Source organism: Carassius carassius, chromosome 30, assembly GCF_963082965.1.
Source record: "Carassius carassius chromosome 30, fCarCar2.1, whole genome shotgun sequence".
NCBI lineage: Eukaryota > Metazoa > Chordata > Actinopteri > Cypriniformes > Cyprinidae > Carassius > Carassius carassius.
This window is the reverse complement of record NC_081784.1, coordinates 1,053,106-1,071,898: the sequence shown is the minus strand read 5'-3', so window position 1 is coordinate 1,071,898 and position 18,793 is coordinate 1,053,106. Positions and strand designations below refer to the sequence as shown.

The following is an 18,793-nucleotide window of genomic DNA, read 5'->3' as shown; positions in this document are numbered from 1 at the left end:
AATGAGGAAGTGAATGCTAAGCAGAGATAAATGGAGCCGCTACGAGTGAACAAGAGTGATGAAAAGCGTGTGTTGTTGCCACCTGGAAGTCTGGAGGAGTTCATGCGGCGAGTGAGTGGGAGGCGACGGCCGATGATGGGTTGCCTGTCGTCCTCTCTGTCATTTCAGAGATTAAAAATAACCCAGCGCCTGCCTCCTTCCTCTTTCGCTTTGTACTGCTTGCTTTCCGTCCTCTTATATTGTTATCAGCTTGTGTGTTAGATAGAATTCACTTCTGATCTCGAAGGAAAAAAACGTCACAAATGAGGCTCTTTAACAGCTAAGTTGCTTAACATAGACAGTAATACAATTGATCTGAGAGCAGAAAGAGTCTTTAGCTAAAGTGTCTATGTGCTTTCAATTCTATATCATTACAGTGAGCAGAAAATCTTATTATTCTGATTTCTGAAGACCATGTGACACTGAAGACTGGAGGAATGATGCTGAAAATACAGCGGAGCATCACAGAAATAAATTAGAGTTTTACAGATATTCACATGGAAAACAGACGTTTTAAATTGTTATAATATTTCAGAATTTTCGAAAATGTTGAAATTTGAAAACTCTAACCAACCTCAAACTTCTGAATGGTGATTTTTAGCTCCTGAGGGTTCAGGGGACAGTGAAAAGAAACTGTCCCCTTAACTCAGACCTCAAGTTTTCTGAGGGTTGCAAGAGAGATAATACCCTGTGTCCGTCCTCCGTGCCTCCAGGGGGAGAGAGACAGCTGGTGATTAAATGGCAGTAAAGAAGGTCGATTTTAAGTTGTGTAACCTTGTCATGCTAGATGTCGTCCCTCGAGGCTCATGGCATCACATCATGGTGTTTTATTCATCCAGCCTGTGGAGAGAGCGAGCCGTAAAATACATCTGAAAGGATAAGAAGTGTCCTTGTGAAAAGACGCATGCATCGTTTTTTATTTATCCGTTTTTTGGCTGCTCAAGAAGGTCAGTCTCTAAATGTATATATTCTTCTGACCCCTGTGGTTAACATTAAAACAGCCGCTGGTTGTCAGGGTGGATTGTAAAGTGTAATATAATCAATGGTTTTGTGTGTGTGGCACTGAAGTCTCTGCAGACCCATTGCACCAACACCTCAATCAATCTGAAGAAGTGTTGGGTCACTGATTCTTCATCCCCTGCGGATCGAACCTTTAGCCCTGGGTCTTCATCTGTCAGACAAGCAGCACAGAGAGACCCGTTATATTTCACAGTGTGTAACTCACTGAACTCAGTTCATTACAGGGAATCGAGAACCACTCTTTCCCAAAAATACTCATATGCTCACACATTTACTGCATTTTAATCTGGACTAAAATATTATCTCGATATTTATTGAAAATGCTCAGATTGTTTTTTTTTATCTGTATATATATATATATATATATATATATATATATATATATATATATATATATATATATATACATATATAAATGTTTATACAGTTTTTCATTAAATGTTTAGTTCAGTTTAATTATTGTAGTACATCAAATTAAACTAAATTTAAATGAGAAATGAGAATGAGAGTTATAAAAACTAAATTTTTATTTAACAATTTTTAGTTCACTATAATAACCCTGAAATACGCCCTAGATATTGATTCAAAATGGTCATTTTGAAAATCTTTTTTTAGAGAAATATGCCATTTTTTTTTAATCTAGGTTAAAACATGCCAAAAAAGATATCTATATTTCTTGAAAATATTCAAATTATTTAGTGTTATTGGTTGAAACTGTTATTTAATTAATACATTTGTATTATGTATTGTTTTTAAATCCTTAAAAATTATTTATAAAAAGTTATTAAACTTATTAACTAAACAAAATTTTACTTTTTGTTGCTTAATTCAATAACAATAAAATCCTGTGTATGAAAACTGTATAATTATTAATATAATTTCTAAAAAATTACTAATATAATTTTTTGTACTGATGCAAAATTTAAAATATACATCTTAATGCATTTGTATACCATGCACACTTGCATTGCTTTGTATATTTTATATTTTGCATGTACAATGAGAGCACACACACTGTTAAACAAACATTTGCATCCTTGATTATTTCTGTCCTTAAATAGTTGCATTCCAGTGCATTATTTGTGTCCTGTCAAATGCATTTGTCAAATAGTGTGCAGACGTGAAGTCAGTCATGCATAATTTCCTCCAGGAATTATTCGCACTATGCATGCTGTGATCTACCGCTGCTCAGCAATTTAAGCAATCTCTGGTTAAACAGTCGCAGCAGAAGCTGGTGAATCAAAGGCGGCACGGTTCTGTGCAAACACAAGCTAATCTTTACTCTCGGGGCAGTGGGTTTGCAGTTTCCGACTCCTGCTCGCTGCCAATGTGACATTACATCAGCCGTCGTCATGTTGACATACTTTCTGTTGTCCTCTGCATCAGCTTTTTATCCTGGCCTTCAAAAGAGAACGAAAAAAACATCAAATGCATAAAACTGCTGAAGCATCAGATAGCGTTTGCAAACACAAGCACGCCTGGCTGCGCTGTTTTGATTATAAAAATATAGCTGATCCTGTAGCTGTCACCTTTGCATGGATTATTTTTAATAAAAATTTGATTTTTATCTCTGAAGTCAACATGGAAACATATTTGCATCCCTCTAATGTGACATATTTCAGAGTGAAACTGAGTATTCATTGAGGAAAAAATGTTGAGATTTGATTTGATTTTATCCGTTAGGAATTTGTTGGATTCTGAAGACAAACATTTTCCAGTGTTGATTCATTTACAATAACAAAAGAAGAGATGCGCATTAAGATGTTTTTAACTTCGCTTCATTCAGCCCTACTGAATGCATTCAGATGTATATGGATTATATAGCTCCAAATTAATTTGAAGTAGTGGATGCAAAGCATTTAAGGGCTGCTGAGATGTTTTCTCATCAATAATGACTTGTAGTATGATGTAATGAACTGCAGTAACTCAGTACTGTTTGTAGTTTATCTCTACATAGTTTTTTGTAACTGTGCATGAATTCAGCTCATTGCATCGCAGCTGCAAGGCTTGAGAAAACCTTCACAAAGCCTGTTCAATTCGAGACTCATCTGTGCAATAAATATTGTTACCTCTGTGATGAATTGCTTATGTTACTCGTTGCTCCAGATTGCAGTGTTTAATTAATGCATAACGTCTCGGTTACGTACGTAACCCTCGTTCCCTGAAGGAGGGAATGGAGACGTTATATCGAACGGCATATGGGATCTCACTTGGGAGGCCAATCATCTCTGAATTAAAGAGAAAACGCCAATGAAAATTGGCTAGTGGATTAACATACCTGAGCCCCTCCCCGAGCCTACGGGTACAAATAGGGTGACAGGTGCATCCACTCATTAGGTTTTATGCCGAGGAGCCGAGAACGTGTCCCGGCAACAGCGACCGGTTCAAGGTTGTGGCATGGGGACATAACGTCTCCGTTCCCTCCATCAGGGAACGAGGGTTACGTACGGAACCGAGACGTTCCCTATCTGTCGGTCACTACGAGTTATGTCGAACGACATATGGGGTCCTATGGAAAACGCCACAACCTGAACACCGTCACAACCCTGTGGCGCTGCAATTGCCGGCAAGCCGTGGTGTGCCACAAAAGCTACGCTTAAGGTCGTAACCTTCCCAAAGCCCCAGCGCAAATACACTGACCTTGGTACCGAAGGGGCCAAAAGGTGAGTACATCGCTGCTGGAGAAGCCACACTGCTGTTCCGCCCACATAAAGTTAATGGAAGGGATTTCAACCTTCGGTGAAAGATTGCTTCAAATCTTCCCTATTTGATTTGTTCTTTCAGCTTGGCAAGACAATGGGGAAGCAAGCCTTAGGAAAAGGCCGCTACGGAGACCACATCCTGCCCTTAGGGAGGTGATATGTGGAGATACTGATATGGACTGACCCAGGGGGCAGTTGTACATATGGAAGGGGTCTCTGAGGCAGGTCCTACCTAGAGTAGGGATGGAACGGCTTCCAGAAGAGACTGACAGAACGGGTCTGTCAAGGGAAGACACGGGTTTGCTAAGAGGGAAACCTTACCGTGGAAAAATACACATATGGGATTACCTGTAGGGAATCAAGCCATATGGACACCTAGCCCAGTACAGGGGCTGACCGAAGCTCCGGGCATGCTAACACCAGTACTGGGCCTGGCGACAGACTGCTCCGCCAAGTCTGACTGCCGAGGGTGCTGGAGGATGTTCGACCAGGGTACGCCAACTGGGGAACTCACTGGGAGAAAAAAGGCGCTCACATCCCCGTGTTAGGGGGAATGGCGCAGCAAGCGTGACACCTCGCCAGCCCTTCCCGCCAATTACCTGTTACCCAACACACGGGAAGAAACTGGCTCTACACGGAGGTTGTAAAACCTCGCAAAGGTGTTGGGTGTCGCCCAGCCCGCAGCTCAACAGATGTCTGCCAGAGAGGCGCCGTGCACCAGCGCATAGGAGGAGGCCACACTCCGTGTGGAGTGGGCCATCACCCCCAGGGGGCACGGCTCGCCTTGGGAATGGTAAGCCAAGGCGATGGCCTCCACTATCCAGTGGGCCAACCTCTGCTTAGAGACAGCCTTCCCCTTCTGCTGACCTCCAAAGCAGACCAGGAGCTGCTCAGAGCTTCTAAAGCTCTGGGTGCGGTCCACGTATATGCGAAGCACTCTTACGGGACACAGCGACGCCAAGGCTAGATCTGCCTCCTCCAGGGGAAGGGCTTGCAGGTTCACCACCTGGTCTCGGAAGGGAGTGGTGGGAACCTTGGGCACGTATCCAGGCCGGCGTCTCAGGACAACGTGAGAGAAGGCCGGCCCGAACACAAGGCACTCTTCACTTACTGAAAATGCTTGGAGGTCCCGGACCCTCTTGATGGAGGTGAGCGCGACCAGGAGCGCTGTCTTGAGAGACAGGAACTAAAGCTCGACTGAATCCAGCGGCTCAAAAGGACCCCTCTGAAGTCCGGCCAGGACGATAGAGAGGTCCCAGGAGGGAATCAGGGGTGTCCTAGGAGGATTTAACCTTCTGGCACCCCTCAGGAACCTAACGATCAGGTCATGCCTCCCCAGGGACCGGCCGTCCACTGCATCATGATGGATGCCATTGCAGCCACATACACTTTCAAGGTGGAGGGTGACAGCCTACGCTCCAACCTTTCTTGCAGGAAAGAAAGCACGACTCTGACCAAGCATCTCCGGGGGTCTTCTCGGTGAGAAGAACACCAATTCGTGAACAGCCTCCACTTCAGAGCATAGGCCTGCCTCATAGAGGGGGCTCTAGCCTGAGTGATAGTGTCCACCACCGCCGGTGGCAGATGACTTAGGTCTACCGCGTCCCATCCAGAAGCCACATGTGGAGATTCCAAAGATCCGGACACGGGTGCCAAATGGTGCCCAGCCCCTGAGAGAGGAGGTCCCTCCTCAGGGGGATGCGCCAGGGAGGGGCTGTCACGAGGAGCATGAGTTCCGAAAACCAGGTCCGGATGGGCCAGTAAGGCGCAACCAACAGGACCTGTTCCTCGTCCTGCCTGACCTTGCACAGTGTCTGTGCGAGCAGGCTCACTGGGGGAAACGCATACTTGCGTAAAGCCAGAGGCCAGCTGTGTGCCAGTGCATCTGTGCCCAGGGGGACCTGGGACAGGGAAAAGTACAGCTGGCAGTGGGAGGACTCGTGGGAAGCAAACAGGTCTACCTGGGCTTCCCCGAATCGACTCCAGATCAGCTGGACCGTCTGGGGATGGAGTCGCCATTCCCCGGGGAAAGTGAGATGTCGTGAGAGCGCATCGGCTGCACGATTGAGCTCCCCCGGGATGTGGATAGCGCGCAGCGAATTGAGCCGCGTCTGATTCCAGAGGAGGAGATGGCGGGCGAGTTGAGACATGCGACGTGATAGTAGACCGCCCTGTCGGTTGATGTAAGAAAACAGCCGTTGTGTTGTCCGTGCGGACCAACACGTGCTTGTCCAGCAACAGCGGACAAAACCGTCGTAAAGCTAGATGCACTGCCAGCAACTCCAGACAGTTGATGTGCCAAAGCTGTCGAGGTCCTGTCCAGGACCCTGAAGCTGCCTGCCCGTTGCAAGTCGCGCCCCAGCCCTAGTTGGAGGCATCTGTTGTGACAACAACGTGCCGGGACACTTGTTCTAAGGGCACGCCGGCCCGTAGAAAGCCAAGGTCCGACCAGCGGCTGAATAGGCGGCAACACATCGGTGTGATGGTGACACGATGTGTACCGCGGCGCCATGCCCATCTCGGGACTCGGGAGTGCAACCAGTGCTGAAGTGGCCTCATATGAAGCAACCCGAGCGGCGTGACTGCGACGTGATAACAACCGCAGATTCCTTTCCAGGGTTGCCAGGTTTCTCAAAACCGTCAGTTACTACTAAAAATAGCCCAATCGCGTTCAAAAAGGGGTTTCTCTAAAGAATTTACATCCTAGGGGCTATGCATGACATTATTGGGGTCACCTCAAACCCCGGACAGGAATAGCAACCAGCAGAGAAGGAAGAAAAAAAAAAAAACGGTCTTGGCAACGCCGGTGCTTTCCGAGATGTCGCATCAGTGCTGCTTGGGTCTCAACACCTGAAAGGATTTTGGTCTCAATCAACAAATATTCATCTGTATGCTCCCGTGAACCTGCACGAATGAAGTCTGCATGAATGAAGAATGTTCGCATTTCTGTAAAAATATGCTTCGTCTAGCACACTTGAGATTTGTTGGTTTAATCCTATGCTATCTTCGTTATTCAGTCATTGCTAATTTTCGTCTATTCCCGAATGCTTCGTTCGGAATGGGATTCTATGGCTGCAGATGCAGAGAACCATTGCTCTCACCTCATCTTTACACAGCTTACTCTTGGACTAGCGCTATTATGAAAACTGGATCGATCAAGCTGATGTGTATATGGACCCTTTCATTTGAGTCATAGGTAAAATTCGGCTCAATGCTCAGTAGGCATCTTAAGTCCATGTGACACGGAGTTGCTGCTGACTTTATTCAGAGTATTGACATATCTCCAGTTTAAACCAAATATTAATTAGCGGGCATGGTTTGTTTGCGCTCCTGGTCTCCGTCTCACTCATAACAAACTAACAGCTGGAGGGGTGTGCACATGCTGTCAAACTGACGTCATCAGAAAAACTATGCATTACAGAGTGGAATGTTCAGATTTCGATAAAGATTACGAAGACTAACAATGATTAATTGACCTGATTAAACGACCTGCTTATGTCAGCTAGAAATCACATTTCTAAAGGCGTCGCTCCCTCTACACTCAAAAGCCTACACGTCTGCATGGTCCGCTTTCTAATGTTTTTCCTTTCAAATTTCTGTTTACCTATTCTAATTTTGACTGTTTGCTCCTTCTCGCTTTAATTTTAAAAATCGCAATCTTAAATTTCTCTATTCGCAGACTCCTTGCCGGCATCCAATTCTACGCTAAATTTTATAATCCTAATTTTCAAAGCCTTTTCTGAATATTCCATTCGATTACTACTTAAGGGGTTCGCTAAATCCCCCAACAAAATTAAAGACAAACGTCTGCCTATTACCATGCCCATATTGTAAAAATTAATTACTTCCGTCCACTATGGCCTTCTTTCTAAGTACCTCAATATTCTTCTCGAGGCAGTGTTTCATCTGCCTTCTACGGGTTTATGCATCCAGGGGAATTCACTTCAGAAACTAATTAATTTGATCCTGCTCGTGGCATTCCTTTTCAGATCTACGATTCGGACCTAAATTCTTCACACTCTTCCTTAAGCACTCCAAAACGATGCGCAAGGTTCTGGTGCTACCTTAACAATTTCAAAATCAATAATTTCTGTCACTTCTCAGCCACGGGGAAATTTCTTAAAATCCAGCCTAGAACTTCTAAAAATGCACCGCTCTTTACTTTACCTAACGGAGCACCCGTTTCCAAGGCCTGTTTAAGAACTCACTCAACCGCTGTTCTCAAGCTGCAGTCTATCCCCCTCTCTATACCAGCCATTATTCAGAATTGGGCCAGCTACTTCAGCAGCTGAACGAGGAATCTCTACGTCAGCTATTAAGATCATGGGCAGATGGTCTTCCTCAGTGTTCGAATCATACTTCAGACCTGACCATTCCCGAAGTTCAGCAAGCTCTCCTGTTAGAAATCAGGTAAATTCATGCAATTACTGGTGGTGGTGTTACTAGCTGTATTTATAAAAAAAAATGTGGCTATTTCTGTACGTTCTATCAAGACCTGTCTGCGTCTGGCCTATCGTGGCTATTTCTGTATGGTCTATCGAGGCCTGTCTGTGTCTGGCTATCATGGCTATTTCTGTACGGTCTAGTGAGGCCTGTCTGTGTCTGCCTATCGTGGCTGTCTGCGTCTGGCCTATTGTGGCTATTTCTGTATGGTCTATCAAGGCTGTCCGTGTCTGGCTATCATGGCTATTTTTTTGTACGGTCTATCGAGGCCTGTCCGTGTTGCCTATCGTGGCTGTCTGCGTCTGGCCTATCGTGGCTATTTCTGTATGGTCTATTTAGGCCTGTCTGTGTCTGCCTATCGTGGCTGTCTGCGTCTGGCCTATCGTGGCTATTTCTGTACGGTCTATCGAGGCCTGTCAGTGTCTGCTTTTCGTGGATGTCTGCGTCTGGCCTATCGTGGCTATTTCTGTACGGTCTATCGAGGGCTCTCTGTGTCTGCCTATCGTGGCTGTCTGCGTCTGGCCTATCGTGGCTATTTCTGTATGGTCTATCGAGACCTGTCTGTGTCTGCCTATCGTGGCTGTCTGCGTCTGGCCTATCGTGGCTATTTCTGTACGGTCTATCGAGGCCTGTCTGTGTCTGCCTATCGTGGCTATTTCTGTATGGTCTATCGAGGCCTGTTCGTGTCTGGCTATCATGGCTATTTTTCTGTACGGTCTATCGAGGCCTGTCCGTGTCTGCCTATCGTGGCTATTTCTGTATGGTCTATAAAGGCCTGTACATGTCTGAAATTAAACTTATATATATTAAAAAAAAAATTCATTTAAACATAGGCATATGAGGTTAATCTAACGTTATCATACTGATCATGCTAACTCTCTCTTTATATCTTCCAGGAACCTTAGGCATTTACAACTGGTTTGTATACTTTCATCTATTTATTTTGGGGGGAAGGCCGGCCCCGTCTGGTGGTTTCATAATCCACCTATTTTTGGGGGTCGGCTGCGCCCCTGCCTTCGTCTTCAGGCAGGAAATGCAGATCCGCTACCCTCGGATTATGAACCATGGACGGGGCCTTCCGCCAAAGAAATTTATAATTATGCTTGCTGAGCTGTCAATAAATGTATGCTTCGTATGTTTTATCTCCCGAGTCTTTCTGGTAGAAATGAAAGCTTTAGCCTAAGTTCTGCCAGGAAGACTCAATTACTTCGTCACTAATTACCTTCCTCATTATCCAATCACGTCTTTATACTTTGGTATAAAAGATCGTACTTACACATGTTTGAGTTCACAGATGCCGACGTGATAACAACCTCCACCCTCCCCACCACCACCAGGATGGTCCTGGCCTTACCTTCCAGGGGGGTCGGCTGCGCCCCTGCCTTCGTCTTCAGGCAAGAAATGCAGATTCGCTACCCTCGGATTATGAACCATGGACGGGGCCTTCCGCCAAAGAAATTTATAATTATGCTTGCTGAGCTGTCAATAAATGTATGCTTCGTACGTTTTATCTACCGAGTCTTTCTGGTAGAACTCAGGCAGTTCAGCACTGACTGGGCACGCTCGCTGGTGAGCCGTGCCGTCATACTCACCGAGTCTAACTCCATACCGAGATAAGAGATTCTCTGCACAGGGGAGAGCTTGCTCTTCTCTCGGTTGACCTGAAGCCACAACTGACTGAGGTGCCGGAGCACCAAGTCCCTGTGATCGCACAACTGCTCTCGGGACCGGGCCATAATGAGCCAGTCGTCGAGATAGTTGAGGATCCTGACGCCCACTTCCCAGAGTAGGGCAAGGGCACCCTCCGCGAGCTTCGTGAAGACATTGAACTTGGGAGGTCACTTGGCGAACTGAATCGCGTAACCTAGTCGGACCGTCGGGATTTGCTCTTTTAGAAACTGCTCTTTTAGCCGAAGGTACACCACTGTACCGCGCCGTCACACCGACCAGGAACAGCTTCTCAAAACAAAGATGAATTGGCTTTGTAGTGACTGCTCTCATCAACTATTCGGCTCCGAAGCAAAAATCTAATGAGTGGATGCATCTGTCACCCTATTTATACCCGTAGGCTCTGGGAGAGGCTCAGGTATGTTAATCCACTAGCCAATTTTCATTGGCGTTTTCTCTTAAATTCAGAGATGATTAGCCTCCCAAGTGAGACCCCATATGTCGTTCGACATAACTCATAGTGACCGACAGATAGGGAAATGCTAATCTAATTTAAGCATGCATAAATAGAAAACTTAATTGGTGTAAATCACCGTCGGTGTGAACGCTTCTGTAAGTGTTTGCATCTAAATTCACTGTTTCTCGTGTTTAGATTCATACGGTGCAGCTTCATCCTCACATTCACTGATAAATGTGAACTGTTGCAAAGTCATCTTCCATTGCACACAAAGCTGTGGGCAAACGTAGCTGAAAAACCACTGATGCACAGTAAATAGTGCACCATCTGGACACCTCTGGAGTGTGATGAGAGATGCTCTACTCCAAATCTCACACACTGTACATGACAGATACAGCATCATGAGCGTCCAGATGCAGCCCGAGTGTGTTTCTGCTGTTCCTATCACAAATGAGATCTCGTTAATACAATGATGTTTTCTTTAGACCTTGATGAGACTGAGTTTCAAAAGAGCTCGCAGCTGCCTACATGATGTCTACAAAAGGCAGAGATTTCAATATGAACTGTTCTCCAAATCCATTTTATGGCTCTATACAGGATTGTGTGAAATCATAAAAAAATGTTTTAAAAATAAATCACAAATTTAGGACACAAAAATCTGAAAAAGTGCCTGTGTGATTGACTGGACTCTTATTATATGACAGGGATTCACAATATTTTTGTCAGTTGAACCTTTTTGACGTATAATGGTTATTTGAAGTATAATATTTCAATGATTTATCAAAACATGTTCACAGTTCTCTAAAGTCATTTAATTGTCAAACAACATGCAGATATACAATTGAATGTTTATTCTTGTTTTATTACACTATTGGTCAAAAGTGTTTGAATATTTAGCTAAAAACTGTTTTTGAAAGAAGTCTCTTCTGCTGACCAATGCTTTGTTTATTTGATAAAAAATTTTACAATTTTTTTTTTAATATTACAATTCAAAATATCTATTGTTTATGTAAAGTATAATGTATTTCTGTGATCAAAGCTGAATTTACTCCAGTCTTCAGTGTCAGTTATTAAGAGTGATTCTTCTTATTATTTTTCTGAAAACTATGATTGATACATGATTATACTTCAAATAGAACACAGTTTTTAAAATCAGCATATTTTCATGATTTCTGAAGATCATGTGACACTGAAGACTGGAGGAATGATGCTGGAAATACAGCGGAGCATCACAGAAATACATTACATTTTAATATAAAATATAATTAATCTTAAATCATGAATTAAAATAAATTATAAATTATTTTAAATTGCAATAATATTTCAAAATTTTAATTTTATTTCTGATCGATAAATTCAGCATCAGTAAGCATAAGATACCTCAATAACATAAAATCTAAATTATTAAATTTGTATTAATTAAGATTAGATTCTAGTGTTTTAATTAAAGCTTTTCATCAACTCAGAACCCCCTGTGGTTCATCGAATGTGAAAACCTCGTGACCCAGTTGTGTGGTTTTAAGTCTTCACAGTTTTTGAAATCTAAAAACATCTGAGATCGTAATTAAAGAGCATCTTCTGAGTGCTCGTGCATCTCTCCATATGTTCTATTGTTATTTATGTTCTATTATACTGTATATTTAGATTTTAATTTCAGTTTAGGGTGTAATCATTTAATGGTCTCTTGTCATTTCAATTAGTTTTGTTGTTGTTATTTATGCATTTTTTTTTTGTTTATTAGTTTTTGTGTTTTATTTTGCTTTAAAGGGACAGTTCACCAAAAAAGGATGATCCTATCGTTAATTACTCATTTTGAATGTGTTAGTTAGTTGCTGTCTATGGAGGGTCAGAAAGCTCTTGGATTTCATTAAAAATATCTTAATTCATGTTCTGAAGATTAACGAAGTGTCTTACAGGTTCACGAGGGAGAGAAAGAATTAATGACATGATTTTCATTTTTGATCAAACTATACAACTAAAAAAAAATTTCTGTTACTATTTTATTCTATTTATATATATATATCATTTTATTTTTAAGCTAACTCTTGTTTACTTCCGCTGAAGGTCGTTATAGTTAACTAAAACTAAAACCGTAAAGAAAATATTTATTTTATTTTTTATTTATAAATAAGATAAAAACTTAACTAGTTGGTAGTTTCTGGTTTTTAACTACTTGATCAAGATTTCTCATTTTAATTTAATTTAATTAGATTTACTTACTAAAGCTAATTATATAATTAAACTGATTAATAAAAAAAGCCATTAAAACTCGTAAAAATGACAAAAACACAACTAAATTGCTAAAAGAGCAATCTAAAATTAAAATGAAAACACAAAATATAAAAATAAAATATATAGAACTAAATAATTAGAAAATATAACTAAAACTAATAATAAAATAAATAATAAAAAACAAGTGAAAATATTAGTCTCAATGATACTAAAATAATAGATCTAAAGTAAAATTAAAATGAGAACAAAATTTTGAAAATGTATAACTAAATGGTTAAAGTTATTCAACTATAAAAAAACTAACATTAAAGTAATAAATGCTAAAACAATCAATTATTAATAACTAAATAAAATTACAAATAAAATTACAAATCTAAAAACTAAATAAATTAATATTCTAAATATTAGTTACTACAATAGTATGTCACTTACACGAAAATAGCAATTACAAATCTAAAAAAATAAATAAAGACTAATATTAAAAATATAAATATAAACGATTTAAACTTTAAAACTGAAAACAGAACATAAATTATATAATTAAAAAAATAATAAATAATAATAAAATAATGAAATATATTAAAAACATTTATAAAACATTTATTTATAAAAGTGATAAATAAGATGTCAAATTTTTTTAAATAAAAAGTAGTATGTAAATGATTCTCTCTCTCTCTCTCTCTCTCTCTCTCTTAAAGCTACGCCGCTCTTAATTTATTGTGACTGTAGAATAGAATAGAATTGATTTCATTTCTTGTGGAGTGGAACCGTTTAGCGCAGATGGAGAAAGATGTCCCGGTGCTTCGCGATCCAGTTTGATAATTTAACAGGAATTGTATTTCAGGTTCTCTATATTCTTTGAGAAGCGATTGAGGTCTGCTCTTTTAGCTTCACTTCACAATGACTTATTCAATCACACGGCTTTGCTCCAAATCATTTGTTGAATGTCTACTTCAGGACGGTCCACTGGAACCGTAAACTACCACATGCATTGCTTTTCATTTAGTTTTGGTGCGAGGATGGAGTGTGAGAGGAAAAAAACGAAGACACATTATGCAAAATATATATATATATATATATATATATATATATATATATATATATAAATGTCGTGCATGGGAAATGAATGCAGGAAGACTGTAAGAATTGTTGTAATATATATATATATATATATACAACTTACATATGCTTGTATTCTGAAAACAAAATAAATCCATTTAAATATAGATGTTTGAATGTTTTCCCGCTCAGAGCATCCTGCTGTACTCAGACCTCCAGAAGTCGACCTTTGACCTGCGGCAGCTGCCGACTCACCGCTTCGAGGCCATGGATCATTTCAGCAAGTGTTTCCTGATCGTGAAGCTGAAGGGTGAGCAGGAGACGGGGCGGGACTGGAGAGCCGTGAGGGTGGATCTGGTGGCTCCTCCGCTGGAGCGTTATGCTTACGCTCTGCTGGGATGGACAGGGTCCATGGTACGAGATCACACATCAGCCATCTGATTGGACGAAAAAAACACAGTCAGTTCTAGGACGAGATCAAACAAAAATCAAGGCACCTTACAAAAAATATTTTTAGATAAAGATTTTTATATTTGAATTGCATATCAAATATCCATTCATATGGATTCCACAGTTTTTACATTAACAAGTTGCTAAACTTAATGAGATGCATATTTGTCAGCCATACATTAATGGGGATTTCTGCACTAAAAAAAATAAATAAATGCATAGTGTATTATTCGATATTTCATTTTATATAAATTAATCGTTATTGTATATGTATATAGTATATAGCTGGTTACCTAATTTATTTATTTATTAATTTGTCAATGACTTATGTAAGCGAATATAAGTGATTATATTAGTTATTATTATATACATATTGCACAGTATATACTTAATATTGACTACTAAAAAGCAATAATAATAATAATTTTATTTTAAATGTATTTTGATTTTTAAATAATAATAATTTGCTTATTAGCTTAGGAAAAATGTACCTAAGAAAAAGCAACAATAATATTAATAATTAATTTGTATCTTTTAGATTTATTTTTTGATAAAAAAAATTGTATATTAGGAATTTTTTTTACTATGAAATAATAATAATAATAAAAATATGATTATTTTTAATTAAAAGTTGTATACTTATAAATTTATATTCAGAAATTTGTGTTTAGAAATTCTAAATAAATTATTTTTTATTAATTTTGATTTAAATGCGCTCTATCTCTCTCTCTCTATATATATATACCAATAATATTGTATATATACACACCTGGTTATTTTGTATTTAAAACACGATTAGTTTATTACTAGCTTTATTACAAAAATATTTCATTTATGTATACCGTAAAAATTTAATATAATCAAAGTATAATCAAATTTGCTGTAGACGCAAAAAACAACAACAACACACACTGAATTTTATACAAGTTAAAAAACGAAGTTGAAATGGGTTACATTTATTTGATGAGTTAAAGTAATGGAAAACACATTATATACTTATCGATCAGATATATATATATATATATATATATATATTAACATTGTTTGACTGACAAATATGCATCACATTAAGCTTATTAGTTTATTTTTAAAACTGTGTAATCCACATTTTTTGTGCAGTTCATATAAATCTTAACGAAGGCCTAGATAGAGTGCATACAGTCTCCATCTATTGTGTTTTCATCCCACAAGCACAGAGGAAAGTCTTTAGGGCCGTCAGAGACAGATAGAGTTTGACTCGAGCTGTTTATAGATGACCCCTGACCTTTAGGCCTGAGCCGCTTTAATTACATTCTGGGCCTCGCTATCCCATGATGCCTTGAGCACCCACAGATCTCTGCCGTCGTTTGAGGAAGTTTGTTTCTGAGGCTTATCATTATTAATAAATCATGTCTTTATGTGCATCTCATTACAAGTTGGGAGTACTTTAAAATTAATTCATGCATTTATTCATTAATGCGTTCTCTCTTCATGGTGTTTATTTCCAGCCCGAGCAGCCGTGACCTAGAGGAGCTTTAGATAATGACAGAAAACATTAAAAGCACTGTATGTTTGAAGAGCGTAATGGAGCAGCGTTTAAAAAGGTCTGCTGGCCGCGATAAGAGTCTCTACAGAGATTCATGATGCTTAACGCCATAAACAACAGCATCAGTGTACAGTAGTGTGTTCAGGTTCACTTTAAATCTCACTTTACTGCTTTATTTGCTCGAGGGGAAATATATAAACAAGAAAGAACAAACTCGTTCAACGGCTTTGTTCTTTAGATTATTCTGGTAATATTATCTGTAACTGATCAGACAGTCTGATATTATAATGCACAATGTGATTTACACAAATAGCACAGGTTCCTGAATCAATATCAACATTCGTGTGCTGAATTTAATCTCACTGTGCTTTGCATAAAACATTTGAGATCTTAAAAAGGGTGTTATTAACATTAAACGTACATGCACACACACACAAATACTGTATATATATATATATATACAGTCGTGGCCAAAAGTTTTGAGAATTACATTAATATTAGTTTTCCAAAAGTTTGCTGCTAAACTGCTTTTAGATCTTTGTTTCAGTTGTTTCTGTGATGTACTGAAATATAATTACAAGCACTTCATACGTTTCAAAGGCTTTTATCGACAATTACATGACATTTATGCAAAGAGTCAGTATTTGCAGTGTTGGCCCTTCTTTTTCAGGACCTCTGCAATTCGACTGGGCATGCTCTCAATCAACTTCTGGGCCAAATCCTGACTGATAGCAACCCATTCTTTCATAATCACTTCTTGGAGTTTGTCAGAACTACTGGGTTTTTGGTTGTCCACCCACCTCTTGAGGATTGACCACAAGTTCTCAATGGGATTAAGATCTGGGGAGTTTCCAGGCCATGGACCCAAAATTTCAACATTCTGGTCCCAGAGCCACTTAGTTATCACTTTTGCCTTATGGCACGGTGCTCCATCGTGCTCGAAAATGCATTGTTCTTCACCAAACTGGAAGAAGTTGCTGTTGGAGGGTGTTTTGGTACCATTCTTTATTCATGGCTGTGTTTTTGGGCAGAATTGTGAGTGAACCCACTCCCTTGGATGAGAAGCAACCCCACACATGAATGGTGTCAGGATGCTTTACTGTTGGCATGACACACGACTGATGGTAGCGCTCACCTTTTCTTCTCCGGACAAGCCTTTTTCCAGATGCCCCAAACAATCGGAAAGGGGCTTCATCGGAGAATATGACTTTGCCCCAGTCCTCAGCAGTCCATTCACTATACTTTCTGCAGAAGATCAATCTGTCCCTGATGTTTTTTTTTGGAGAGAAGTGGCTTCTTTGCTGCCCTTCTTGACACCAGGCCATCTTCCAGAAGTCTTGTCCTCACTGTGCGTGCAGATGTGCTCACACCTGCCTGCTGCCATTCCTGAGCAAGCTCTGCACTGGTGGCACTCCGATCCCGCAGCTCAATCCTCTTTAGGAGACCCTCCTGGCGCTTGCTGGACTTTCTTGGACGCCCTGAGGCCTTCTTTACAAGAATTGAACCTCTTTCCTTGAAGTTCTTGATGATCCTATAAATTGTTGATTTAGGTGCAATCTTAGTAGCCACAATATCCTTGCCTGTGAAGCCATTTTTATGCAACGCAATGATGGCTCCACGCGTTTCTTTGCAGGTCACCATGGTTAACAATGGCAGAGCAATGATTTCAAGCATCACCCTCCTTTTAACATGTCAAGTCTGCCATTCTAACCCAATCAGCCTGACATAATGATCTCCAGCTTTGTGCTCGTCAACATTCTCACCTGAGTTAACAGGACGATTACTGAAATGATCTCAGCAGGTCCTTTAATGACAGCAATGAAATGCAGTGGAAAGGTTTTTTTGGGATTAAGTTAATTTTCATGGCAAAGAAGGACTATGCAATTCATCTGATCACTCTTCATAACATTCTGGAGTATATGCAAATTGCTATTGTAAAAACTTAAGCAGCAACTTTTCAAATTTCCAATATTTATGTAATTCTCAAAACTTTTGGCCACGACTGTATATATATATATATATATATATATATATATATATATATATATATATATATATATATATATATATATATTGTAAACGTTTTTAACATGAATAGATTAAAAATTATGCATTTTTGTGTTAACCATAAATGAAACAGTTCAGATTCCTGTAATAGTCTTAATAAATTGAATGGGTTTTAAATAAAAAATAACCAGATTTATGTTTTTAGATTTCATTTTGAATTTTTTACACATTAAATATATGTCATTTCAAAATTTGCAAATAAATTATATTATTTTTTAAATATATCATTTTTAATTACGAATAAAAAAAAATATATAATAATTATTTGAGTAAAGCATATTTTTTTTAATAAAATTATATTAAAATGGTATTATCATTATTATTATTATTGTGTGTGTGCACAGTTTTATTGTCATGCTCACAAAGTTTGCATTTATTTGATCAAAAATACAGTAAAAAAAACATTGTTAAATATTATTATAATTTTATAAAACTGTTAAACTGTACTTATTAAAATTTAATTTATTAATATGCTGATTTGTGAACAAATAATTTTTTGTGTGCAATAACTTGTTTAGGTGTCATAAAAAGCATGATATTACCATGCTAGTGTGCAAAGAACGTGGTAAAACCATGATATTAATAAACTATCTGATCTGATTATTCTGTATTCCTTCTCCAGCTGTTTGAAAGAGACCTGAGACAATTCGCCAGACTGGAGCGAGGAAAACTGCTGGACAATCACGCACTGTACGACAAAGCTACGGTACAACACACACACACAGGAACACACACAGGAACACACACAGGAACACACACAGGAACACACACAGGAACACACACACACACACACACACACAGGAACACTGGAACACTGGAACACTGGAACACTGGAACACTGGAACACTGGAAATAGCATTCGAGGAGAAATGTGAGAAATTGCAACACTCAATACAGTATGTGGACTGTGGGAACAAAGGTCTTTCAGTTAAAAGCCCTTTTATTCTTCAGGTTGCATGTGAAAAATACAGGGTATTTAGGATATTATTGTTGTCAGATTTTGAAGGTTTGTCATGAATTGAAATGCATTCTTGACTATCTTTGGAGATTTTCCTTCTGATCAGGAGCTGAATTTCCATGACAAGTGAAAAGCTGGGTAATGATGAATGTGGATGCTGTATACACAGAAGA

At 39.4% G+C, this 18,793-nt stretch overlaps 1 protein-coding gene across 1 annotated transcript in view; it reads left to right on the top strand.

The window, feature by feature from the left end:
- The window catches only part of LOC132110381 (DNA nucleotidylexotransferase-like), a 98,895-nt gene that overhangs the window by 48,505 nt on the left and 31,597 nt on the right, over positions 1-18,793 (top strand). The window contains exons 9-10 of the mRNA XM_059516938.1: positions 13,813-14,034; positions 18,285-18,368. Coding sequence (XP_059372921.1) covers positions 13,813-14,034; positions 18,285-18,368 — 306 coding nt within the window. The remainder of the gene's footprint in view (positions 1-13,812; positions 14,035-18,284; positions 18,369-18,793) is intronic.